Source organism: Sus scrofa, chromosome 8 (assembly GCF_000003025.6).
Source record: "Sus scrofa isolate TJ Tabasco breed Duroc chromosome 8, Sscrofa11.1, whole genome shotgun sequence".
In the NCBI taxonomy this organism is placed as follows: Eukaryota; Metazoa; Chordata; class Mammalia; order Artiodactyla; family Suidae; genus Sus; species Sus scrofa.
In genome coordinates this window covers 95,924,681-95,951,043 of record NC_010450.4, presented here as the reverse complement: position 1 = coordinate 95,951,043, position 26,363 = coordinate 95,924,681, and the positions used below count along the sequence as shown (strand labels likewise).

General features: G+C 37.3%; 2 protein-coding genes across 18 annotated transcripts in view; one reads left to right on the top strand and one right to left on the bottom strand.

Moving 5' to 3' along the window:
• The window catches only part of SCLT1 (sodium channel and clathrin linker 1), a 249,657-nt gene extending 248,073 nt beyond the window's left edge, over positions 1-1,584 (bottom strand). For all 6 annotated transcript variants that reach the window (XR_002346423.1, XM_021100692.1, XM_013989334.2 and 3 more), the window contains exon 1: positions 1,023-1,584. Coding sequence is in view for 4 of the 6 variants with exons in the window: in XM_021100692.1 (XP_020956351.1) it covers positions 1,023-1,056 (34 nt within the window). In the remaining 2 variants the exon portion in view is untranslated. The remainder of the gene's footprint in view (positions 1-1,022) is intronic.
• C8H4orf33 (chromosome 8 C4orf33 homolog) overlaps positions 1,646-26,363 on the top strand; it is an 84,259-nt gene continuing 59,541 nt past the window's right edge. For 2 of the 12 annotated variants that reach the window (XR_002346798.1, XR_002346797.1), the window contains exons 1-7: positions 1,663-1,776; positions 2,651-2,721; positions 11,493-11,673; positions 14,639-14,699; positions 16,904-16,955; positions 17,076-17,275; positions 19,762-19,916. Coding sequence is in view for 5 of the 12 variants with exons in the window: in XM_003129192.4 (XP_003129240.2) it covers positions 11,493-11,673; positions 14,639-14,699; positions 16,904-16,955; positions 17,076-17,275; positions 19,762-19,867 (600 nt within the window). In the remaining 7 variants the exon portion in view is untranslated. Of the gene's footprint in view, positions 1,964-2,650; positions 2,722-5,336; positions 5,442-11,492; positions 11,674-14,638; positions 14,700-16,903; positions 16,956-17,075; positions 17,276-19,761; positions 20,495-26,363 lie in introns of those variants that run through there. The other 10 variants (XR_002346800.1, XR_002346803.1, XM_021101594.1 and 7 more) reach the window with 9 other exon arrangements.

Sequence of the window (26,363 nt, the reverse complement as noted above, 5' to 3'; positions counted from 1 at the left end):
TGCTATTATACCCATTTGACAAATGAGCAAACTGAGGCACAGAGAAGCTAAATAACTTGTCCAAGGTCAAAAACCTAGAAAGAGAGCTAAAATATGAGCTCAGACTGAATCCTGAGGCTGAGTTCTTAACCACTGGTCTATAATACCTATACTCTGTGCAGTGGTCCTAAAAACAAACAAAAAACAGCAAATAAGGCCCTTCGAATTTGTCCCTTTCAGCTCCACTTCCATTTCCCCATATACAACATATTCCATTCAAACCAACCTTTTTAAAGTTTTTAACAAAGCATGTTCTAGTCCCTTCAACGTTGCAGATACTGTTTAATTTTCCTACAGTTCTTTATTGAGTACATTCATATTAATACTTCAAGTTTCAGCTAAATAGCACCTTCCTTGACCACAGTAAATTATAACCCTGTAACAACAGTTAATGTTTGTTTAGCACTGTCAGAAATTACTCTAAATCCTTTACATATTTTAACAATCATTTAATCATTCCAACAATCCTGTGAGGAAACCGAGGCAAAAGAATTGGCAATTGCTGTCACTTCATTGTATTTATGGAATTTATGTATTTCCCTCCTCATATTCTTGGAGGGTAGAACAGCCCTCATCTTTGTAGTTGCTATGCTTGTATAGCTTCTGGCATATAATAAAAACAGGAGGCGCTCAATAAACATCTTTTGAACAAATGGCCACAGCTTTCCCTTAGGTTCTAACTGCAGACTTGGACACTCTTCCTGGCCATCAACCCTCTAATTTCCCCAGAGCACGCGAGAAGCATAACAAACAAGCGTGTAGTGGAGTCCTACTTAAGGCTAAGGAACCTTTAAGTATTTACCAAACGTTTTGCAGAAGTATATATCCATCCTCATATATACCACCAAGCTCTTTCTGCAGCTAATTTCTTAAAGTTTTTACAAATTTCCATGCATCCATCAGGCATGTAGAAAACATTACTCAACGATGACGACATTAAACATTACATATAAGAATTCTCAAAAAAGGAATGTGGAGCTTACTTTGATCTCGCAGAAACTTGATTTCAGTGGCCATGTAGATACAATTTTAGCTTGGAGCTTTCACCACTTTTACTTTTCTCAAAAAGACACAAAGCAGGCTGTACGGGGAAAACAAAACCAAAGCAATGCCTCCGAGGTTGTCTAGCACTCGAGTGCTGTAATCCGAATCCTACTCACGCGGCATCAACAGCCCCGCCGCGCCTTCCTTCTTCAGACTCTCAGGCGAGTCCCTCGCTCAAATGAGGCACTAAAGATTTCAGGTTTGCTGGAGACCCGCTAAATTAGTTCCCTTCCACGTTCACCCGAATCCCAGCCAGTGGGGAACAGGGACGCGTGTGAATACAGGCGTCCGCGGGTCACTCCAGGTCGTGTCGGGCCACTCAGGAGAGCGCCGAGGTAGCCAGCGGGCAGCCGTGTGGCGGCGTCCTCGGTGGAGCCAGGAGCTACTCCAAAGCGTCCAGGAATCCCGGGACCAGTATCGGAAATCGACTGGGCCCGCCCAGCGACTTTGAAACCGGTGCCCCAGACCGCTCCTTGGAGACGGTGACGCCGCCTGCGTCTTTACGCGTGCGTCAGCGCTTACGTCACCACGCTTCCTGGAGTTCTCTCACGCTATTGGCTATCAGTCAAGCGATGGGCGGAGCTGTAGGAACCTGGATGACAGCGGGCTGAGCCACCTGTGAAGCGGCGAGCGCGCTGTGGGGCCTGTGTTCTTTTTTAAAAGAACGCCCGCCCCTCCCAAATTTAAACGTAGGTAGGGAATTAAATATATAGTTTAAGTACCACAGTATTTTTGTTACTGGGAGAACCCGCTGGCCAAAGGGGTGGTGAAAAACGCTTAGTTTCTGCGTCTGGGGGCGGAACCCAGACTTCAGAGTCTGCTTCCAAACCTGTCCTTCTGGAGGATTTATGAGTATGAATTTGTTATCTTCAGAAGCTAGGTACGTGGGTGTTTGGAGAACTGACACAGCTGTTGTTTAAATAGTTAACCGTGAGCAATAAGGGAGGTAGGTAGAAGTACTACAAAGATCCTGCAAATTCAGCAGTTATTTCTTTAGCGATAACTTTGCTTCCTCAAAAAAAGAAACAAAAGTTACGTTCTTTGCAAGAAAAAAATTAGGTAAAACTTTACATTTGTAAATGGATTACAATCCCCATTTTTAAAAATTGATTTTGTCTAGATGTGTCTAGATTTAGATGTCTTTTTTTTTTAACAGCATTAGAGGAAATTTCAATGCCAGCAATAAAAATGTTAACTTGAGGCCAGCCACCAGTTAGTGCTTTTTAATCAAATATGTGTGTTTATGGGTTAAGTTTATGAGCAGACCATAGATACAGCTCGATTTAGCTTTCTCTTTAACAGATTAAGAAGCTTTTGTTGTCTTGTACTCGTTATGCTCTATAAACAAAGTAATGCTGGCAGAATGTATTAAGACGTTTTTCAAATGCATCCAGTGGTATCCACTTAGGTATTTGAAGTCCTGTTACAGGTTTTCTCTATACTCGCTATTAAGGGAATGAGATGGTCCCTTCCTCTAAAGACTGGTTGTAAACAGGGAGGTTTATCTAATAACTATAGAAAGTTTAATTTAGCATTGAATAAAGATTGTACTTGATTTCGTTTTCAGTTGCTATGAATTAACACAAAAACTTGTTGGAAGGAGAAACTGAGAGTGCTAGCTGCAGCTCTTTTTTGCAGGTCAGTGTGTGTATCTTTCCATGAATCTCTCACTTCTCAAGGTCTTACTTGTATCTTCCCCTACAATTGAAACATATACTATCATAGGGTGATTTAGCTTGGCACCAAGCAATAGTCATACACTTAACTCTACATTTACACTACAAGTTGATATTAGTTTGGGTGAGAGCAAGCAGTACTTTCTGGGTATAAATGATGAGGTGGTCTCTGCAGTGAATAATTGAATATCTGAAATTGGAATTTTACCTTTGTACTTGAATTATTTGGCCTGTAGGGTCAAGGTCAATACAAACTGTAGTTTTAGGGGTTTGTGGTGTGTTTTTTTTGTTTGATTGTTTGGGGGGGATTGTTACAAGATTTTTACTGGTTGAATTTTAATGAAGTGTTTTCAAAATAGTTTTCAACTTTTGGAAACAAGTGCTATGATTCCAGTTATCTTTAAAGTATACCGCTAGTCTTTTTCCTTTTAAAGCTTCCCTTGGGTTTTCTACCTAATTACCCCAAGGTGTCTTCTTCCTGCAGCTTCTATCTTACTGTTTGGCAGTTTGACTCCAGACTCTATCTTAGTACCTAGAACACACTGAGCACACAATTAGTATCTGCTAAAGGAATTAAAGAATTTGGTGAACGGGAGTTCCCATTGTGGCTCAGTGGGATAAGAATCCAACTAGTATCCATGAGGATGCAGGTTTGATCCCTGGCCTTGCTCAGTGGGTTGAGGATCTGGCATTGCTGTGGCTGTGGTGTAGGCCAGTAGCTGCCTGATTCGACCCCTAGCCGGGGAACTTCCATATGCTGAGGGTGTGGCCCTAAAAAGAACAACAACAAAAAAAGAATTTGGTGAATGTGCATGGAAAGTATCTATTACTGTAATTGAGTACAGGAAATGAGAAAAGGAGAGAAAAGTACTTTGTGTTTAAACATTCTCTAGTCACTAATATGTGTTTTTATATTAAATGTATTTCTGCAATAAGGAAAGCCCTTGAAAATTATTAATAGATTTCATTAATATTACTTTATACAATAAATTGACATTGAGCATTGAGTATGTAGAGAAAGCATCATGAAGAATACAAAGTTGGAAATTTAAGGTAGGATCAACACTTTAACATTGTCTGATATTATTAAATGCCATAAAAAGTGATTTTTAAAAAACTCACTAATTATATTTGATTAGCCAAGAGAAGAATGGCTTAGAAATTCAATCTCTTTTTAAACTTGTCTTTTTATTATAATTATTGTAGTAAAAAACATAGAGTATGAAATATACCCTTAATTTTCAAAGTATAGAGTACAGTGTCATTAACTATATGCATACCATTGTACAGTAGATCTCTAGAACTGTTTCACCTTGCATGACTGAAACTCTATACCTAGGGAACAATAATGCCCCATTTCTTCTCCCACCAAAAGTGATTCTTATAAAACAAAAATAGTCATTCTAGTAAAACAAACACAAAAGCTATTTTTCCCCCCAAGAAAGTTTTTTTAAAGTATGTTATAAGCAGAATATATTTAGGCTGAACCATGTAAAACTGTTGATTTTTTTCCAAAACTTCATATGGTTTAACTTAATACTTTAGTTAAAAACACTGAAATAATGGTAAGACACCAATGTAATGTCTGATCTTGCAGATCAGGAGAAAATCATGGTGACTTTATGTAAACAGGTAGAATATGTACCCTCAGAGTAGCTATGAAGTTCAGGTGCAATGACTCCTTGCTGAATTAAACCTACAAATCCTATTAAAATTTGGTAACTTAGCAACTAAAATACAGAGGAATTCCATTATTTGGAAATACTGTAATTCTATAAATTACTGCCTTTTTTTGAGACATTTAAAACTTTATATGTGATTATGGTATGAATTTATTTCTATTCCTATATAGAAGCAGTCAGTTCATACTGCCTTGGTAAAAGAGACCCTAAATAAAGGAAATGCTGAAATAGCTAAGATAGTTAAGACTGAGCCAAACAGAAACATAGCTTTAGAGCACTTAACCATATTTTATGATCTCAAATCTAAGACTATCCCAATCTCAAGACTATCAGAAATATTTAATGATTTTAACAGAAAAATATTTTCTTTAGGCAAATCTATATACTTTAATAATAATAATCTTTTTTTAAACCACTTACTATGTACCAGGTACTGTTGTAAATGCCATGTATATATGTAAATAACTCATTTAATCCTCACAAAACCTTGTAAGGCAGGTGATTTTTTTTGTTTTTTTTTTTTTTGTTTTGCTTTTTAGGGCTGCACATTCGGCATATGGAAATGGAAGTTCTCAGGCCAAGCGTGGAATTGGAGCTGCAGCTGCCAGCCTAGCCACAGCCATAGCAAGGCGGGATCCGAGTGGCGACCTAAGCCACAGCTCAGGAGAACAGGGGATTCTTAACCCACCAAGTGAGGCCAGGGATGAAATGCGCATCCTTATGGATACTAGTTGGGTTGTTTCTGCTGAGCCACACCATGAACTCCGTATAGTTGATTTTAACATTGTGCAGTAATTTAAAATGTTGCTGAGTCACCCTGCCTTCTTAGAGAAAACAGCTCAAACGCAAGTGAGAAGATTAAGTCCTCAGATGTTCACCGGAGGGTTTTCAACAGGTGTCTTCTCCTCGATCCTCCACGCCCCTCCCCTGGAATGGGCGGTTAGCTGTGGGCTAAGCCTGACGAGGAGCCAGCGAGTGTTGGACTGAGAAGAGCTTACTGGTCTGTGCTCTCTTCTTATACGTTTTCACTCTGTCATTCCTCTCAACTTCTCCCAGTCTTGTTGATACTTTCTCCGGCAACTTATTTTTCAGCTGCTCCTTGTGCCAGCAGTTTACTCCCACTTTCACTCTGACTTCCTCATTTCTCCATTTCTCTCTTAAATGGGCGGGCATGGGGCTGGGGGTGGAGAAGGCATACTGAAAAAAATATCGTTATTATAGAAACCTAAAAAAATTTCGTTAATAGAGGATTTGGAAATTTTCCTCACGAAATGTTCTGTTGACAAAATACCTCTCCATTACTTCCTTCTTTTAATCTTTGTGGAATTTTTTTTTTCCTTTCTAGGCTCTAATGCCCCGGCGTTCTGTTTCCATTCTCTTCCTTCGTTTCCTTTTAAAGGTCTTCCCATAGTACAAGTAAAGCGTGAAAACAATTTAAAAGCTATTTTTCACTTAAATTTTTTTTTTTTTTTGTCTTTTTGCTATTTGTTGGGCCGCTTCCGCGGCATATGGAGATTCCCAGGCTAGGGGTCTAATCGGAGCTGTAGCCACCGGCCTACGCCAGAGCCACAGCAACGCGGGATCCGAGCTGCGTCTGCAACCTACACCACAGCTCACGGCAACGCCGGATCGTTAACCCACTGAGCAAGGGCAGGGACCGAACCCGCAACTTCATGGTTCCTAGTCGGATTCGTTAACCACTGCGCCACGGCGGGAACTCCTAAAATTTTTTTAATGATTGCACCCGAGGCATATGGAAATTCTCAGGCGGGGGATCGGACCCAAGCCACAGCTGCCCGCCGGCCAGGGATGGAACCTGCACTTTGGCAGAAACTCCAGCAGCTGCAGTTGAAATCTTAACCCACTGTGCCATAGTGGGAACTCCGAATTTTTCACCTTTGTTTTGATGAAAAAGTAATTTGAAGAATAAAAGTTAAAATGTGGAAAAACACAGATTAATACTAAAGCTTCTTGCTAAGAAAGTCTAAATAGCCAACATTAAAATTGTATAATAGGATGGTGTTCACCTTGAAAGAACTTATTCTTTCAGTAATATTTCTAATGTTCATTCTGACTTTTTAGAAGTGTTCAGCCTGTGTACAAGGGAGAGAAGTAGTCACCATGCTTTTTGAGAGATCCAGCCTTAAATTGGACTTAAAATATTTTTAATTATTTATTTTTGAATAGTAATGCAGTTTCATTATAGTATAAAATTCAAATAGGTTGGAAAAAAAGTGATACAGTTGAAAGTAATTCTTGCTTCCTCAGCTGTTGTAGGTAGATAATTCCCTCCAAAGAGGAAATCACTGCTACAATGGTTTCTTGTATGTGCTTTCTGAGATAGTATATGCATTCACAAGTGTATATGCAAATACTCTTCCTTTTTATTAAATGTGTACCTTTGGCGCTTTCCTTTTTACAGTTATGTTTTAGATGTATATGTAGAGCTGCTTCACTCTTTTAACAGCTGTATGATATTTCATTGTGTGATGTGACATAATTTATTTACCAGTCTTCTACTCATGGGTATTTAAGTTGCCTAAAGTATTTTATTATTCTAGACAGTGTTACAGTAAATATCCTCATATTTGCGTCATTTTAGATATATGTAGGTATAATAATCCATAGAACTAGAATGGTTCAAAAGTTATTTGTATTTTTCATTTTGATAAATATTGAGAGATTGCTCTTGACAGAGGCTGTACCAATTATGCTCCAATGATAATATGTGATTATCACAGCATTTTGTCAAATTATCTAATCCTTGACAATCTAAGTGGAAATAGTAATTTATTTTCATTTTAGTTAGCATTTCTATCATTTTTAATGAAACTGAACATTTTGCATTTTCCTTTTGTGAACTGGCTGCTCACACCTTTACTTATTTTTCTGTTAGGATAATCTTTTCCTTATTGATTTATGGGTAGAAGCCCTTTAAACATTACAAAAATTAGTTATTTGTCTGAACTATGAGTTGCAGCTATTTTTTTTCCTAAACTGTCTCTGATTTTGTAATTGGGTTTTTTGGTAGAGGTAGGCAGCCTTTTGCTTATATTTTTAAATTTTTCTATAGCCAAATGTATCATTCTTTTAGGACTTCTAGGTTTGGGATTATGTTTTAAACGGGTTTTTCTATTATAAGATAATCTTTTTTAAAATGCTTTTTAGGGCTGCACCTGCAGAATATGGAAGTTCCCAGGCTAGGGGTCCAATCAGAGCTACAGCTGCTGGCCTACACCACAGCTTTTGGTAGCGTCAGATCCTTAACCCACTGAGCAAGGCCAGGGATAGAATTGGCATCCTCATGGATGCTAGTCAGATTCGTTTCTGTTGCGCCACAATGGGAAATCCTGTAAGATCATCTTTTAAAAACAATCTCCTGTTTTTTTCTTTCTTGTTTTTATATGGTTTGATTTTAATGTTTATATCTTTGGTTCTTTTAAAACTTAGTTTTGTGTAGGGATTCAGCTTAATTAAATTGGACTGCAAAATGAATCAATTGATAATGGATCCGATTGGTTAGGTATGTGAGACCTTGTTGATTAGCTACCTGAGAACCATTCCCAACTTCCCATAGACTTTCTTATACTTTGTTTTCTTCAGCACTGGTATGGTGCCTAAAACAGAGTAGCTAAAAAATCTCTGATAAACTAATTTGAAAGGATGTTTCCAGATATGATATATGATCTCAGTTATTTGCCATTGTTTTGGTGCATAATATTGAAAGAGGTAGTGGTACCACTAATACAGTTGATTTCTCCTGCATAACATCTTAGAATAATGAAATTTTAGATCCAGAAACTAGAACTGTTATTCACTCCACAAGTAAAAATGTTACTTACAGGCATTCTAGCTGGGGAGCTGGGGATGGGAAAACGGTAAACAAATATATCATGCAATGTAAGGGCTGTGAATCAAAAAAAGAGCAGTGTATTGGTAATGGAAAATGACAGGGAGTGGAATGCTGCAAGGATGCCCAGTAGCCCAAGTCACAAAGACATGAATAGTTGAATCGTCTCTACTTCATATGAGTACACATGCAATCAGTGAGGTTAAGCCTCCACAGCCCTCAGTGGCCCCAGGAAGTCAAAAGAAGAATCAATTGTCTCTGTCTGGGTCTCTGTTACCTCTGAATTGTATTGTAAACTAGTGGGCAGGACTATAATTTTTAGGTTAATTTTGTTATAAATGTTGCATATACTTAGTGACATGAGTGTTCTTTAAGCAAATTAACGCATTTTTTATTCTGATAAAAAATAAAGCCATTTATGCAGTTAAAGCCAAAGCGATAGTCTGTCCTTGGACGTGTCAACCATGGCACTCCTCCCTCCTGGTTGATATTTCTTGCAGTAATTTTCAAACATTGCTCAAAGAAATCTTAGGGGGAAGGCAGAAGGAACCAGTAGAAAGACTTGTGGTACCGCTACCGTAAACTGTCAATAAGAGTAGCTCTGCTTTTATTGTTTATTTCTTCTTCCATTTAAAATTACATTTTGGAGAGTTCCCACTGTGGCTCAGTGGTAACAAACCTGACTAGTATCCACAAGGACATGGGTTCGATCCCTGGCCTTACTCAGTGCGTTAGGATCCAGCATTGTGGTGAGCTGTGGTGTAGGTTGCAGAAATGGCTCAGATCCTCCATTGCTGTGGCCATGGTGTAGGCTGGCAGCTATAGATCCAATTCAACTCCTGGCCTGGGGACTGCCACATGCTGCAGGTGCGGCTCTAAAAATAAATAAATAAATAAATAAATAAGATTACATCTTGAAGTAATTGGAAACCTCTCTCTCACCATGAGACTCATCATGTGTGCCTGAAAGTGATGAGCTATTTTTAAGGCACTTCTCTAGATGTGGTTTTATTCCAGTTAGATGTAGAGATATGGCCTAAAAGAACTAGGAGTTGAAAATGCCCTGGTGGAAATCCACTGATTAGGATAGGGATCCTTTTGCTGCATTTTTTTGTGCAGCATTTTTGTGGATATGGTGGTTGTGTGGAGACTTATAGTGATCTACCAAAATTTCCTAGTCACTGAGCTATATTTTGCCAGGATTATCAAGAACTGTCAAATCCTAAATTATGATTGTGGCATATTCTCTCAGCATATTGGTGTCAGAATCAGATTTAATCTGCATTTCTAGCGTCTTGGTTTATTTTTATTTCTCCCTATATGCTGCAAGAGGGTAATTACTAATACCAAAATTTGGGGTTGAAGATGATGCATTTATTTTTGAAGAATATTTCAACTAAAGAAAATAAATTTATTATTGAGATACATTATTCCATGCAAATCAGGACTAAATTCCACATAAATCAGAATCAATTTATACACTTTTATCACTCACTGAACTTATTTCAATGACAGAGAATATAAATTGCTGAACACATGCTATTGGTTGCAATACAGGAACTATTTTTTTAATACTAGAAGTTATCAAAGTTGGTTAGCATATAATGAAAATTGAGAAAAGCTACATACTTTACAAAAAAGTTTTCAGAAATCTTGTGTTTTTTATGTGACACAAAGCTTATATATTTGGATCTCCCAGTACTTGGTACATACAGTACATATTTGCTGAAATCAATTTATTCAAGTATATTTTTATAAAACTATCACATTGCATACCTTAAATATATATAAATGTGCCTGTTATACCTCGGATCTGAAAAAAAATTGAAGAAATTATTCAAAATGTAAAACGTTATTACCTGCAGTAAAATTAACATGAAGCAAGGGTATGCATTCAGAGACTTCAGATAAGAGAAATTAGTCTGGAAGTATCATTTACTAATCAAGTTTATATTTTGAACAAAACATAAGGACCTAGTATCATTTAGGGGGATCTGTAACTCCTAAAATAAAAGTTTTCATGTGTTTGCATATTTCTGAAATGCATTATTCTGGGAAAGCATGGCTGTCATAGGTTTAATTTCTTGATTTATTAGCTATTTGACCTCAAACAAATCTATTTCTTCATTTGCAATGAGGATGATAATGGTTCACCTGTAAGTTCTTATGAAATCGAATGAAATAATGTTTATAAAATACCTGATCCATAGTGTTCAACAAAACATAATTTTATTAATATAATACTATGTCTTTCCATTTAATCCTTAGAGTAATAATTGAAAATGCAAATATTGCTTGTGTTAGATGTACCTAGTCTGTTTCAGAATTTAAATGAGAGCAGATTTTGTTCCCGTATTTCAGTTAGAGAGAAGGGATTAACCAAGCAACTTGTCATTTAGCACTTGAAATACCAAAAATTGAAAAGGCTAAGAAAATCTACACCCTGAGACTAAGGAAGACAATTTTAAATTCTGCCTACCTTCAAAAGGTTGAAGCCCCTCTCCACTCCCAGCCTAAATAGAAACGCGTTTTAACCAAAAGAACAGGTGTTAGCAGTAATGCTTATACTCATTTGTGGAGATTTTTAAAAATCAAATTGAATTTTATTATAATGATCTTGATTCTCAGGGAATCCAGTAATTAATTAATGTGCTCATTTTACAATAAGGCAATGATATCAACTCATAGTGCTTATAATTGTTAAGTGTATGAACAATTTGCAGCAGATTTAATTGCATTTCTTATTTCTTTTTTTTTTTTTTTTTTTTTTTGTCCTTTTTTTTTTGTTGTTGTTTTTTTTTTTTTTTCGCGCATATAGTTCCAGGCTAGGGTTGAATCGGAGCTGTGACCGCTCGCAACACACAACCAGGATCTTCACTAGCCAGGCAACGCATCTTTCCTAGCGGATTGTTAACCACTCGCCACAACTCTCTTATTTCTTATAAATGATTTTGATATACTCTTTACAAGGTAGCTCAAGCTGGACATAAACTTAAAAAGAAAAGAAGTCTTAAAGCTTTTGGAATCCAACCACCTATTTTGTAACAGAATTCTATGTCTGGAATTTACCGTAACACACATGGCCTTTTGACTCTCAGAACCATGCTGTTGTCACTCTGCTGCCTTCGTTTCTTTCTAAAGGAAACACTTATAAATTATTAAAGAGTTTGTTTTAATGTTTTTTCCCTTAAAAATCTTCAGATGGATTTTAAAATTGAACACACTTGGGATAGTTTTCCAGTGAAGCATGAGCCAGTGTTTGTCAGGCTGAATCCAGGTGACAGAGGAGTGATGATGGAAGTTAGTGCTCCATTTTTCAATGATCCTCCAGCCCCGCTAGGAGAACCGGGAAAACCTTTCAATGAACTGTGGGATTATGAAGGTAAGTGGAAGTACTGTATTTTATTGCAAACATAAATCTTTTTATAATAACCTCTCAGAACTATTATTTTATCTTGCTGCAAGGCAGTAAAGTGCTTCTGAGCAACTGACATGTGCAGTTCTGGTATTTCCTACCAATCTCTCATTCTGACTTTTTCACCATTACCTATATGACTTCAACTATATGACTAGAACTGTGAAAAATGTCAATTACAAATCCAGATTTTTAAATTGCTATTATATCTCCTTCCTTTTCCTCTGTTACCTATCTTAAGAAGAGTTTAGCATTCCTGTTTTGTTTTTAAGTATCTTCAAATGGCAACTTTAACCTTAAAAAGTTTCCATAAACCTTCTTTATGGAAGTTTAGGTGTTTTACTTATTATAAAAGCACCATCAACTTCAACATGATATGTAGTTTTTACTATAAACTGGCAAGTAATCTCACACATCAAATGAAGGCTAAAAGACATGGCATGAAATTACAGTTTCAGGTTTGATATATGATCACCTTCTAATATATCATAATTAAGCTACCAAACATATCTTCATGAAATGCTCTTTATAATGCCATTCCCTAGATTACAAATCATATATCTCCCTAAGATAAGATTCAGATCCTTCCCATAAGCTTTCAGGGTATTCATGAATTGAGCTATCATATTAAACCAAGAGCTTTTGATTCCCAAAAGACCGATAGTCTCACTGTGCATATTCTCACTCAGTTACCTTTTCTCATTCTAGTGCCGCTGCCTCTAATGCATATGGTTCAAGGCGTAATTCAGGTTTCATTTCTTCGGAGAAACCTTTGATGACTCTTCCAGTCCATACTAACATCTGCTTTCTCTATCTGTATAGCATACAATTTGTCAGTGTTAATTTATCATGTTAAACATATATTGTCTTTTATTGATACAGAATTTATATGTACTAGTTTCCTTTGGTGTACACATTATGAGGTATCTATTATTTGGTATACACAGTATGAATTATCTAATGGAGGTACTACAGATGCTAAAGTCAACAAGTCCTAAACTCAACTCATCCACTTCTCTCATAAACCTGCTTCTTTTCCTAATTGCCCAGTCTCAATCAATGGCACTCTAATACATCAAATGACAAATAACAGAAATGTGAGATCTAAGAAATACTTCTCTCTCACTCTCCATATTTGGATCTATTTATTAAGTCCTACCAATTTCACCTCCCAAATGTTTTTGTGATTCAGTATCTCTTCTTCAACCTGCAATCCTTACCGTAGGTAAAAGACTAAGAGGGACAATAAGACACTGAATTGTTGATGGGACTATATCTATGTCTTAGATTTTATTATTATAAAAATAACACAAGGAAAACTAGAAACAACTTAAATATCTATCAATAAAGAATTATGTGGGAGTTCCCTTTGTGGCTCAGCAGTAAGAAACCTGAGTAGTATCTATGAAGATGCAGTTTTGATCCCTGGCCCCACTTAGTGGGCTAAGTATCCAGAGTTGCTGTGAGTTGCAGTACAGGTCCCAGTCATGGCTCAGATCTGGTGTTACTGTGGCTGTGGTGTAAGCTGGCAACTGCAGCTCTGATTCTGCTCCTAGGCTGGGGACTTTCATATGCCATGAGTATGGCCCTAAAAAGAAAAAAAAAGAATTATGTGAATAAATCATAACATTCATAACTTCTATAGAGGAATACTGTGCAGTAATGAAAAGGAAAATATCTATATGCTGAAACACTGTGTGTGTGTTTGAGAGAGAGAAGAAAAAAAAGCAAGTTGTAAGCAAGAAATGATTTCATATATATTTTCTTACTCTATGTGGGTAAAATAGGTTGTGGAAGGACAGAAGTCTGACAGGTTTTAGAGCAAAATGAAAAGAAAAGGACTTTGTCTTTTTAATTCATATATGTTTGTATTATTTTAATAGTTTATAAGAAACATCTATCACTTACATAATTATACAGTTTTTAAAATAAACATGGAAATTATAAAGAATTATATAGAAATTATAAAGAATTACAGAGAAAAATCACCTGCCTGTATACTACCTGACAGAGATAACCAGTCATAACCTTTTTGTGTACATTTTACAGGCATTTGAACACAGGCACATATGCACATTTTTGTTTCGTGTGCATTTGGTTGTTGCTTTGCAGTCAGCTTATCAAATATCATGGATATCTTTCTGTATAAAAATGCTTACCTATATATTTGATTTTAATGACTGCACTGTATTCTATTGAATAGAATACAGAAATTCCATAACTTGTTTAACAACTCTCCCATACAATAGGAGATTTATATATATTACAGGAGTTAGCCATTTAGACCAGTTATTTTTGAGCAATACTTTGATGAATTGCATCTTACTTGTTTTTTAGTTTGATTATTTTCTTAGGATAAATTCATAAAATAAGATGACTGTCTCAGAGTCTGAGGGGTAGTGTTCATTTCTGTACAACCTCAGCACACTAGAATTTATTAATATTTTTATTTTCTAGCAATCTAATATGGAAAAAAATGATGCCATATTTTCTATGTCTTTCTTCTTCCAGGCAATGTCTATTTGTTTTCTCTCCCTTTTTCCTATTGGTGATATAGTTATAATTTAAAATAATGCATTAATTTGTTTTATTTTATTTTGCTTTTTAGGCCACACCTGCAGCATATGGAAGTTCCCAGGCTAGGGATCGAATCAGAGCTGTAGCCACTGGTCTACATCATAGCCACAGCAACGCAGGATCCAAGCCGCATCTGTGACCTACACCAGCTCACAGCAATGCCAGATCCTTAACCCACTGAGTGAGGCCAGGGATGGAACCTGCGTCCTCATGGATACTAGTCAGATTCGTTTCTGCTGAGCTACGACAGGAACTCCCCATTAATATGTTTTATATTCTAAAGGTATAAACCAATTTTTTTTATTGTTGAAGCAACATTAAATTTCTCAATATGTCATATTTCTGTTTTCAAAAGTTGTGGAAGCATTTTTCTTGAATGACATGACTGAACAGTATTTAGAAGTTGAACTTTGTCCGTAAGTATAAAATATTTTTTCTAACTCATTACTACATATTTTGAACACATTATTCTCTAGTTATAAATCGTATGGTTATAATAAAAGCTCACTAAATCCAGCTTACTAGAGAGAATGCTAACCTGAATTAATCTCAATTATATGTAATTTCTTACTTTCTAGTAAACGTATAAGTTTTTGAAAGTAGTATATTGTGTACAATATACTACTATATTATAGTATAATAGTGATAACTTAGCACAAGATACATCAGATAATTAGATTCTCTTTTGTTAAGAAATTATACCATGTGGAGTTCCCGTTGTGGCTCAGTGGGTTAAGAACCTGACATAGTGTCCTTGAGGATGTGTGTTGGATCCCTGGCCTTGCTCAGCGAATTAAGGATCTGGCATTGCCACAGACTATTGCATACATCACAGATGCAAATCAGATCTAGTGTTGCTGTGGCTGTGGTGTAGGCTGGCAGCTGCAGCTCCAATTTGTTAGTCCCCTAACCTGGGAACTTCCATATGCCACAGATATGACCATAGAGAGAAAAATAAATTTAAAAGATTGTATAACTGTTAAAAAGATTTAAAAGATTATATAACTGTTATGTATAAAGTTAATAAATTCTAAAAGTTAAAAAAATCTTTAGCGTAATTTGGTTTTAGATACATTGGGACAGTTAAGAATCATGGTTTTGCTTCAGGCAATCTACTCCTGTGATAGCCGCTAGGAAAAAATCTGAAGAATATCATTGTTTGAATTTACAAGAACTTTTTTTTTTTCGTCTTTTTGTCTCTTTTTTTTTAGGGCCGCACCTGGCATATGGAGGTTCCCAGGCTAGGGGTCTAATCGGAGCGATAGCCACCAGCGACAGCCACAGCCACAGCCACAGTCACGTCGGATCCAAGCCGTGTCTGCAGCCTGCACCACGGCTCATGGCAACACCAGATCCTCAACCCACTGAGTGAGGACAGGGATCAAACCCGCAACCTCATGGTTCCTAGTTGGATTCGTTTCCGCTGCACCATGATGGGAACTCCCTGAATTTGCAAGAACTTTTATCCTCTTAGGATATTCTTAAGGTCACATAATAACAATAAAAATAAGCAGAGAACTTTTAAGTGGAAAGAATATTTGTTTTCTGTTAGAATAGTCTCTGGAAGGAAATCCTTCCTGAAAAACTCCCAACAGACCATCTGTGTCAAAAATGTTTAGATAAGGTTTTTTCTGGAGACAGTAAATTTGCTTCATTTAACCATTTGCTTCATTTAATCCTTTGATTCTTACTGCCCAGGCTAATCCCAGTTATGCTCCCATTAAAATTGTCTTTTGAGGATATATTATGCTTCTCTTTGGAAACATGATGTCAGTGTCAGAACTGGTGGTAAAAAGCAGGACAACACAACAGGCAGACATGTCGAGGGCAGTTGTGTGAGAAAATAGAAAAAAAATTAAGTCTTCAGACTGTTGAGTAATTTTAGACAATCTATACTTTTATTTTCTATCTTCCTAGTAAGCTTCAAGACCATTTTCTTACAGAAATAACCCTTAGTAAAGTTGTTGGATTTTGACCTGGAAATTGGTTCCAGCTTCCCTTAGGATACCTTACTTTTTGAAAAGAGTTTTATTACCAACTCCAAATACCCCACCCCTTTTCCATATTTGTATCATCTAATTGAAGAATTTCATATAATTTCTTATTTAAAGAATATAGTTCCTGTCGTAGCTCAGCGGTAACAAACCCAACCAGTATCCACAAGGACACAGTTACAATCCCTGTCCTCTCTCAGTGGGTTGAGGATTTGGCATTGCCTTGAGCTATGGTGTAGGTTGCAGATGTGTCTCAAATCCCACATTGCTGTGGCTGTGGCATAGGCTGGCGGCTATAGCTCCGATTTAACCCCTAGCCTGGGAACTTCCATATGCTACAGGTGCAGCCCTAAAAAGACAAAAAAAAAAAAAGAAGTAAAAATCAGTCTGAGCATTTGTAGCCTTGTACATTTGACTGCAGTTGCCTGGAAAGTAAGTGTTAAACTCAAAAGATGCCAATTCTAAGTGACTGAATACATTGGCTCTCCCTATAATTATCCAATATTCATATTGCATATTTTAATCATTTGGAAATTTAGTTCTAATCATGCATATTGCAAATTGAGGGATAGTAAAGGAAATGTTTGTTTCTTTCTAACACTCACGAAGAATTTTTATTTTGACAGCCATGGACAGCATTTGGTGCTTTTACTCTCTGGAAGAAGAAATGTGTGGAAAGTAAGTAAATAAAAATATGAGACAGAATCCTTAAGTGTAATATATATATATTTATATTTTTAAAATATTTAAAGTATAAACATGAATTTTCCTTTTGTGTTTCATATGTTGTTTCTGTAGCAAGAACTTGATCTATCATTCAAAGTGTACAGAGGAGAGACAAAATGGGAAGGCAGAGCTTATCTTCCTTGGAGTTATTTTCCACCAAATGTGACAAAATTCAATTCATTTGCAATTCATGGATCAAAAGATAAAAGAAGCTATGAGGCTCTTTACCCAGTACCTCAACATGAAATACAGCAAGGACAAAAACCTGATTTGTAAGTAGAAAATAAATGAAAATATGCCCCAACTGTAAGAGCATTTTTTGTTTGTTTTTGCTTTGTGTGTGCGTGTCTTTCGTTAGGGCCACACCCGGAGCATATGGAAGTTCCCAGGCTAGGAGTTGATTCAGAGCTGTAGCTGCCAGCCTACCCGTAGCCATAGCAATGAGGGATCCAAGTCACATCTGCGACCTACACCACAGCTCACAGGCAACACCGTATCCTTAACATGCTGAGCAGGGATTGAACCCACATCCTCATGGATACTAGTCAGGTTCATCACCCCTGAGCCATGATGGGAAATTCCAAGAGTTTTTTAAAATTAATTCTTGGTGGAGTAGTAGTAAAATTTTTTGGCCAAAGCAGACACATGTGGAATTCCCGTCTTGGTGCAACGGAAACAAATCCGCTAGGAACCATGAGGTTGCGGGTTTGATCCCTGGCCTCGTGTAGCGGGTCAAGGATCCAGCATTGCCATGAACTGTGGTGTAGGTCACAGACGCGGCTGAAATCTGGCATTACTGTGGCTGTGGCATAGGCCGGCAGCTACAGCTCCTATTAGACCCCAAGCCTGGGAACCTCCATATACTGCAGGTGATGCCCTAAAAAGACAAAAAGACAAGAAAAAGAAGACACGTGTAAAAGCACCAAGTAGAGACTTAAGTTTCCTGATGGTCTTCATTAAGTATTTGACCAAATGACTTTGTACAAATATAGCCTCTCACGGCTGTCAATAGAGCACTTGTATTTCCATAGCAGTGTGAGAAAAGTCTTGCTTAGTGAGGACTGCAACAGCTGGTATAGAATTATGGTTGCACATTTATTTACAATCCCCTTCAGGGCTGAATGGCCAGAGGCATCTTTGTTTCCTGGTGTAAGCAAAGGGTTAATTAATCCTTTCCCTGGCTGCTTGAGAATCTGACCTTAGGTTAACTCTCTAGTTCTTATCTCTTGGTAACCTTCTAAGGATAAAAATGTCAACTATATTTCTAGGCAGCATAGATGAGGACAGCACAGCTTTGGGATTTTCCTTTAACAGTAGTGTTCCCTGTGGGGGCCCTGTAAGCTATGTCTAGGGAGTTATTACAAGAAATATACTGTCTTCTCTGGGCAGCAGGTCTACAAGCCAAGGTATTTCCTATATTTTCCCATTTGGAGTCTGATCTCTTTGCACATGAAGCTGTCACTTAAGGAGAATGTAGCCCCTGGCCAACTTTATGAATGCTTCATGGACTGCTGCAAACACTGCCCCCTTAGGGAGGAAATCTAGATGGTGTCCTGAGGCAACCTGAGATTCCTGCTCTATAGAGTATGCTCAACGGGCCAAGATAGTCCAGTGAGTCTGCATGTTTAGGAACATAGACATCCTGGTGGGCGTTGCACCATGGAAGACTGACTTTCCTGCCTTTTACCCTTGGAAAGTGCTCCTCTGTCCATCCTGTTATGTTCTTACTTCAATCTACTATGCTTTTAATCTCTTCTAGCCTATCTATTCTGCCTGACATATTTTCCCCTTTTCTGCTTGCATTTCTCCCTTCTTTTCTCTTATCCTTTGCAGTTGTTTCCTTAACCTCTTAATCTGGATTGACAGTTGTGACTCTAAAACTGGTTCAGCCTGTTCAGGTGGGCAGAGTGGGACAGAAATCTAGACAGAACTTACTCAGGGCTTGTTTCTCTGACTCTTCACAAGCTAATGCATTCCTGTATTCAGGCTTCTTATTTACAGGTTATTGGAGGCTTTTACTCTCAGTAGAAGTGTGATCATGTTATTGTGTAGATGGAGTGATTCCTACAGAGCTGAGTTCCACTGCCACATGTTACCTAATAAGCCTTTCTCTCCTTTATTAAACCACGATAACAAACTTCCTAGTAATTAAATGGTTTTCCTAGAAAGAAAAGAATTAACACTCTTTTTCCATAAACCTGCCTTGCTTTGACAAAGAAATCTATCCGTCAATCTGTTGACCTGTGGAGTTCCCTCATGGCTCAGTGGTTTAAGGATCCAACTTTGTCACTGCTATGCTCTGATTACAGATGTGGTATAGGTTTAATCCCTGGCCTGGGAACTTCTGCATGCTGTGGGCAAAAATATGTTGAGCCAAAACTTTTAAAAACAATTGTTTATATAACTGATATAAATTATATAAAAGTCTGAATATGATAACATCTGTGAGAGTATAATGTGATTTGTTTAAGGCTAGATGGAATGAGTCAGGTTTGAGGGTTGATTTTTAGTTCTCCCTTCAGCTATGAGGGAGCAGAATTGAAAGGAGAGTGTTTTGAGATATGGGTGAATATTTGCAGAGTTGATGTTTGATTGCTGCAGTCAGAAAATTGTACATGTAGTCTACATCTTACTTCTGATATTCTTAAAATAAAATGTTGTCCTATTACAGGTGTTACAAAGTAAATAGCCCTTCAGGACAATTTTTCACAAATGCACAATTCATTTCAATTCAGACCATCTTTTTCTTTGTGTTTAGCCATCGTCTGGAATACTTCAAGCCTTTCAGTTTTAATGTACTGCTTGGAGAAGAGTGGAAACAACCAGAATCGGACCTGTGGCTAACAGAGAAACCTGATGTATAGCAGTGTAGTAGATGACCATATCAATCCTTTCTTCTCTATACCTTTTAAGGTAAATCAGTAATAAATATAATCTCTTTCATGACTGTGAACACATTTCAACAAGAAATATTTCGAGTATTTCAACAAGAAAATATAGTGTCTCTGTGTATGAATTAACAAGCAAGTAGAAATTTCATAGATGATTTTAACTGTAAAGTGAAAATGTTTCTTAGAATCACTTAGTTCAGAAGCCATCCTGTCAATGGGGTCTACCATCTGCTTTGCTTCACCTTCACCCCAATACACCTGACTCTGTAAACCAAAACCATTATTTCCCACTTCCCTAAACCTCAGCCAGTTTGAGACTGAACATCATGAACCCCATTGTAGTGTATGACAATTCTGCCCTCAGAATCCTCTCTCCCTTCTTGAAATTAATAGAAAACAATGACACATTTCAGTTGAACAGGAGATGTACATCTGTTAAGACACTGTTAAAATACATGTGCTATTTTATCAGCTACTTTTCCTGTCTTATGACTACTTTTCTTCTGTGAAAGAAATGGAATGAAGTAGTCTTGAATTCAGGACACAGATTCTGCTTTCATTTGCAGATAAATGGCATTTTCTTAATGCAGTTAAACAAGATGTTAAAATGTCTTCATCTTGCTTTGTAAACATCAAACACTCCTGGTCAATAATTTTCAAGTTTTGTGTTTAATTCATAGCTTGAAGCCATCTAGTAGATTATCTACGAACTTCCTTCTGCCAAGCTTCATCTTTCACCAGCATTCTTTCTCTATTTTTTTTTTTTTTGTCTTTTTTGTCCCTTTAGGGCCACACCCACGGCATATGGAGATTCCCAGGCTAGGGGTTCGAATCAGAGCTGTAGCTGCTGGCCTACACCAGAGCCAGAGCAATGCCAGATCCGAGCCGCATCTGCAACCTATACCACAGCTCACGGCAACGCTGGCCCACTGAGCGAGGCCAGGGATCAAACCCGCAACCTCATGGTTCCTAGTCGGATTCGTTTCCGCTGCGCCACGATGGGAACTCCTTTTTTTTCTCTATTTTTTTTTTCAGGGTTCTTATCTCAAAGATTAGCAGTCTTACAGAAGAAGGACCCTTACTATTTGTACAGATATCTAGCTGCCTACTCAATGATATAATTTTTCCTCTTCTTTGCTCTTACTTAATTTAATTTTTAGGAGTGCTTCTCAAAAACTACATTTTTCCAGATTCCTTTGCAGATGGAAATGACACTATATAGCAGTTCAGGTCAATGAGATATACGCATACAGGCTTCAAGAAGAGATGCCTCACATAAAAGATTCAGAGGTCATCTACCTTTTTCATTTGCAGAATTGATACCTGAAGTAACACACTAGCTCCATTGTGTTAATGAAAAGACAACTGAGGGATAGCTCGATAGCAAGACAAAGGAGCCTGGGTTGAAAATAGCACAATAGAGTAACATATCATTTCTGGAGTGCCTACCTACAGACTTCTTTATAAAGAAGAGGATAAACTGCTTAATTTGTTTCCCCAAATTGATCTGTAGATTCAATGCAATTCCAATTAAAAAACTCAGAAGGCTTTTTTGGGTAGAAAATGAAAAATTGATTCAAATTTTATGTGGAAATGCAAAGGACCTGAAATAACCAAAACAATTTTGAAAAAGCACAAAGTGGAGGACTTATACCACCTGACTTCAAGACTTACTAAGTTTCAGTGGTGAAGACAGTATGATCTTGGCATAGTTTTAGTCAAATATATCAATGGAATGGAATAGAGAAATGAGAAAAAGAACCACATACAATCAGTTGCTTTTTGACAAGGGTATTAATGTATTAAGAAGGGAAAGGATAGTCTTTTCAACAAATGGTGTTGGAATAACTGGAGAAAGATGAAAAAAATTAACTTACCTAACAGCCTATAGAAAAATTAACCTAAATGTGACTGGTGAAATGAAAAAAAATTCTAGGAAAAATACTCACACTCTGGGGTAGATAAAGATTTTTTTTCAAATAGGGCATAAAAAGCACTAACTAAAAAGAAAAAAAATGAGAAGTTGGACTTCATCAAAATTTAAAATTTCTGTTCATCAAAAGCTTCCATTAAGAAAGTGAAGAGGCAATCTAGCAGTTCCACTGTGTGTGTGTGTATGTGTGTGTATGTATTCAAAAAGGTACATGCACACCCCAGTGTTCGTAATAGCATTATTTACAATTGTCAAGATATGGAAGCAACCTCAATGTCTATCAACAGATAAATGCATAAAGAAGATGTGGAATATATATATACACAGTAGAATATTACTCAGCCATAAAAAGAAGGAAAATTTGCCATTTGCAGTGATATGAATGGACTTGGAGAGTATTATGCTAAGTGAAATAAGTCAGAGAAAGACAAATATGGTATGATATTACTTATATGTTAAATCTAAAAAATAAAACTCACTAGAAAATATAACAAAAAAGGAACATAGTCACAGATACAGAGAACAAACTAGTGGTTACCAGTGGGGAGGGGGTAAGTTAGGAGTAGGAGATTAAGATACAAATAACTGTGTATAACATAAGCTAAAAGGTTATGTACAATACAGGTAATATAGTCAATATTTATAATAACTATAAATGGAATATAACCATTAAAAATTGTGATTTACTGTGTTGCATACCTTAAACCTACGTAATATTGTACATCAACAAAAAAATTTTTTAAAAAGAATTTATAAAGACAGTGAGGAGAAAAACCACAGAATGGGATAAAATATTCCAAAGAGACATATCTGATAAAGGATTCTTCTCAGAATATATAAACAACTCCTACAAATCAGTAATAAAGGACAAGCCACTTAAAGAGCAAAAGACTTGAACAGACATTTCACAGAGGAAAATGTACAAAAGGCAAAAAAGTATAGAGAAAGGTTCCCGATCTCACTTATCACCAGGGAAATGCAAATTAAAACCACAACAAGATACCAGTAAATAACCGAAATTAAAAATTCACATAATGGCTAAAATTGGAAATGATTGACAGCACCAAGCATTAATGAGAATGTGGATAATCTGGATCACTGGTTCTGATATAAATTATAACTTTATAATACAGGAGCAACGTAAAGCACAGACATCCTAGATATGATCAAAATCATATAAAAATCTTGAATTTCAATATTGTGGTTTGTGAGCTTTCCAAAATCTAATACGTATATCTTCCTTTTATCTGTTTGGATGTTTTGAAACATCTCAACTTTCTTTTATCTAGGTAAGAAGTATTTTCCTTCTCCCAATAACAAGTGAGCAAGAACACATTATATGATCATTCTCTTTTGAAAGGAGCATGAAGTTGAACCACAGAATTTTGGAAAATTTGCCCATTAGTAAGATACAAACAATGAGCCCTATAGAGACTTAGTATTTGAGAGTGGATGTTGTTAATAGCTGTTTCAAACTTGTTTTTCAACTTTAGGACCATGAAAGAGTAATCATTCTTTTGTTTAGTGTATACATAAACACATTTCCTTGCTGTGCTGTGAATTGTTCAGTACAGTATCACACAGATTCTCTTTTCTCGCCACCTAGATTACACAGTGCGTGTGTTCAGGTGCTTTCTCATGCTTTTTCCCAACTCCAGTAAAGTGTAAGTCACAGTCCAGAGGGAAACATACTTTCTATTTTTAACCCTTAAGTATTTTTTTTGACATTAAAAAAATGTTTGCCACAGGAAAATTGAAGTTTTTCTCCTTTTCTTTCTTCTTTTTAAAATGTTAGGCTTTGAGGGAAGAAAATAGTGTGTAATTAATCTGGTATTTAGAAAAAAAAAAAAAGAATACAAGTGATGAAGCAATTACAGTAAGCCCTCAACATTTCTACCCAGGCCTCAAAGCCCAAGCATCATCTCCTCTTTCCCATTTAGGTTTCCATAGTATTTTAATATCACTTTGTTATATCACTTATCCCACTGAACATTAGAAATCTCTCCTGACCCACCTCCCATCCTCTCAGCCTTAACATTTTATTCCAGCAACCAATTGCCCTCATTAAACTGAGAGTACCCTGCCTCAGCTTGCATCCTGCCTCATGGCTTCACTGCTGACTCAGCTTGGGTGGAACACCTGCAGGAACCCACTTAGCCAGTCTCAATGCATAAAGGGATCACAATCCAGTTGCTCACAGCAGTGGCCAAATAGCAATTTATATTGCCTTTTTCTCATTTCCTGTTTTACAACTCCTGATTTCTTACTCCTGTTGAAATTTCTTAACAGAATCCACCTACCTACAAGCCCTTGCCCAGATCTCCTTTGTGGGGAACCCAGGCTAAGTCATTTGTTACCTGAAGTGGCCTCAGTGGTAGCCCGTTAGGGTGGAAATCAGGAACTATATCACTCATGGGGCATTCAGTGATACGGACCTCGTTGGTAGTGGTGACTACAGTGTAACAACACAGTTACTAAGATTTGCACCGTGGTAGACTGGCTTGGATAGCGGATGAAGGTCAAACATCATCTTAAATGATAGATAGCACTTAGCATAGAAATAGTGGTGATAATAGGGACTGTGGAGTTAACAGCTTTTTTTAAAAAAAAAAAACATTCTGCATTGAAATAGTTTCATTTGCTAATTTTCCATTATTAAAAATATTTTGGAAGGGATTCTGAGAAGATAGTGGAGTAGGAAGCACCAGGAATCTCTCTCCCCACCTAGACAATTGCACTAACAGAATTGTCTAATATAATGTTTTGGAACTGTGGAGTCTATTGAAGGTGGAACTGACTGCTTTTTGATAAAGGCTTTAGAAGCCTTGAAAAAAGAAAATTACCAACTAAACTCAAGGCACACTGCAAGCATCAGAAAAATGCATGTCAACGTTTGAATAAGCCCTATTTCCAACTGCTGGGGGCAGATGATGTGGAAAATCAAGATCGGGATTTAGTGGTAAAGGTAGTTAGTTATACTACAAAGGAGACTGAAAGCTCAGCTTTCACAGGTGTCCTGTGTTGAAATGAGGAGCTTCATAAGGAAAGAGGAGGAGGACATTTATATGGATGAGCCCGTTTGGGCACAACTTGAACCCCAGATTTTCCTTCACTCTCCAGGCCGGCAGAATCATCTTCTTTACCCTCATTTGAAGCAATTGTCCTCAACTCGCCTAGGCACTCCCCAAAAATCCTCACCTGAGGCAGATGCCTTTTAAATAAGGTGTATCAAAATATGCCATCTCTTCACCAGACTGAAAATGAGGGTCAGATTGCAACACAGCTCAAGGGGCAATGGCCACAGTCAGTACATGCTGTGGGAAGAAGTGCTATATATAGACCTGGAAGCAGGAAAGCACATGTTGAAGTGGATCTAGTTATTTTATTAGAGAAGGCTCTATGTATGGCTGGAAAGGGAAAAATTTATTTGCATGGGATGTTAAACTTAGGGCTTAACATTTTGACAAGGATACCTGGAACTTGACTTGGTGTGCTGCTGAGGTGATCTCTTGAACTTGGATTTAATGACTTTGATTTGTGGTAAATGAGGCAGAAGTGCTAACATTGCCCTTGGCGGAGTATTGAAGAAAGGTTGAAGGCTATGTGATATTGTTAGAATGTTAGAATATAAATTTAGAATGTTGCATGAGACCGGAGAACCCACCATCTGATTGTTCACCAGGAGAGAAATGGAATAGAGGAAACTGTAGACAGGGAAGCACCATCATTCTTGAGAAACCCAGTGGTGACCCCTCAGTAAATACAGGTAGCCTCTGTAGCCCAGGGCTGAGTAGGTAGTGTTGCCGCAGAGCTGGGATGTTTAGTGTTCATGAGTATCATAAGTTTCAAATATATCAGAGGAGACACCAATTCACAGAAGCCATGTGAATGTAATTTCTATAATGAACAACAAGGCAGGAGTGTCAATCAGGGTGTATTAGTATCAGATATCCATGAATATGGTTAATATTCCAAAGTGTACCTAAGGTTATACCTAAAGGAGTAGCCAACCAGCTTGAATATATATCAGAAAGATAATTGAGAGCTGGTGAGCAGAAGGCTGTTTTCAGTCAAGGAATAGGTCATTTTGATTTGTCACCCTTTCTGTACATCTAATCCAGTGTTCAGACCTAGAGATAATTGATTAAACAAGAAACTGGATCCCTTGATAAAATAACCAGCAGTGTCATCTAAAGAATACACAATAAATATCCTCCTGATTATTCCCCAGAGAGGTCTGAAGAAAAGTGATTGATAAGACATTTGGGTATTATTGAATACAGTGAATTTAGAGACTGAGCTGACACTGATGATAATGTACCTGAATTACATTTTGGCCCTCTGATAGAATGGAGCACATGGAGGCCAGGTGATCAAGGGAATCCTGGCCAAGAACATCCCATAGTATGTTCCAATGCCCATGCCCTCCCGCCCCTAAGTTATTCCTAGGAGCAAGAAAGGGAATTGCAGCACTTTTGGCTCTGGCACAGGTGGCCCGGTCACAGACAGATCTGATAATGCTGAAGGTATCTATGA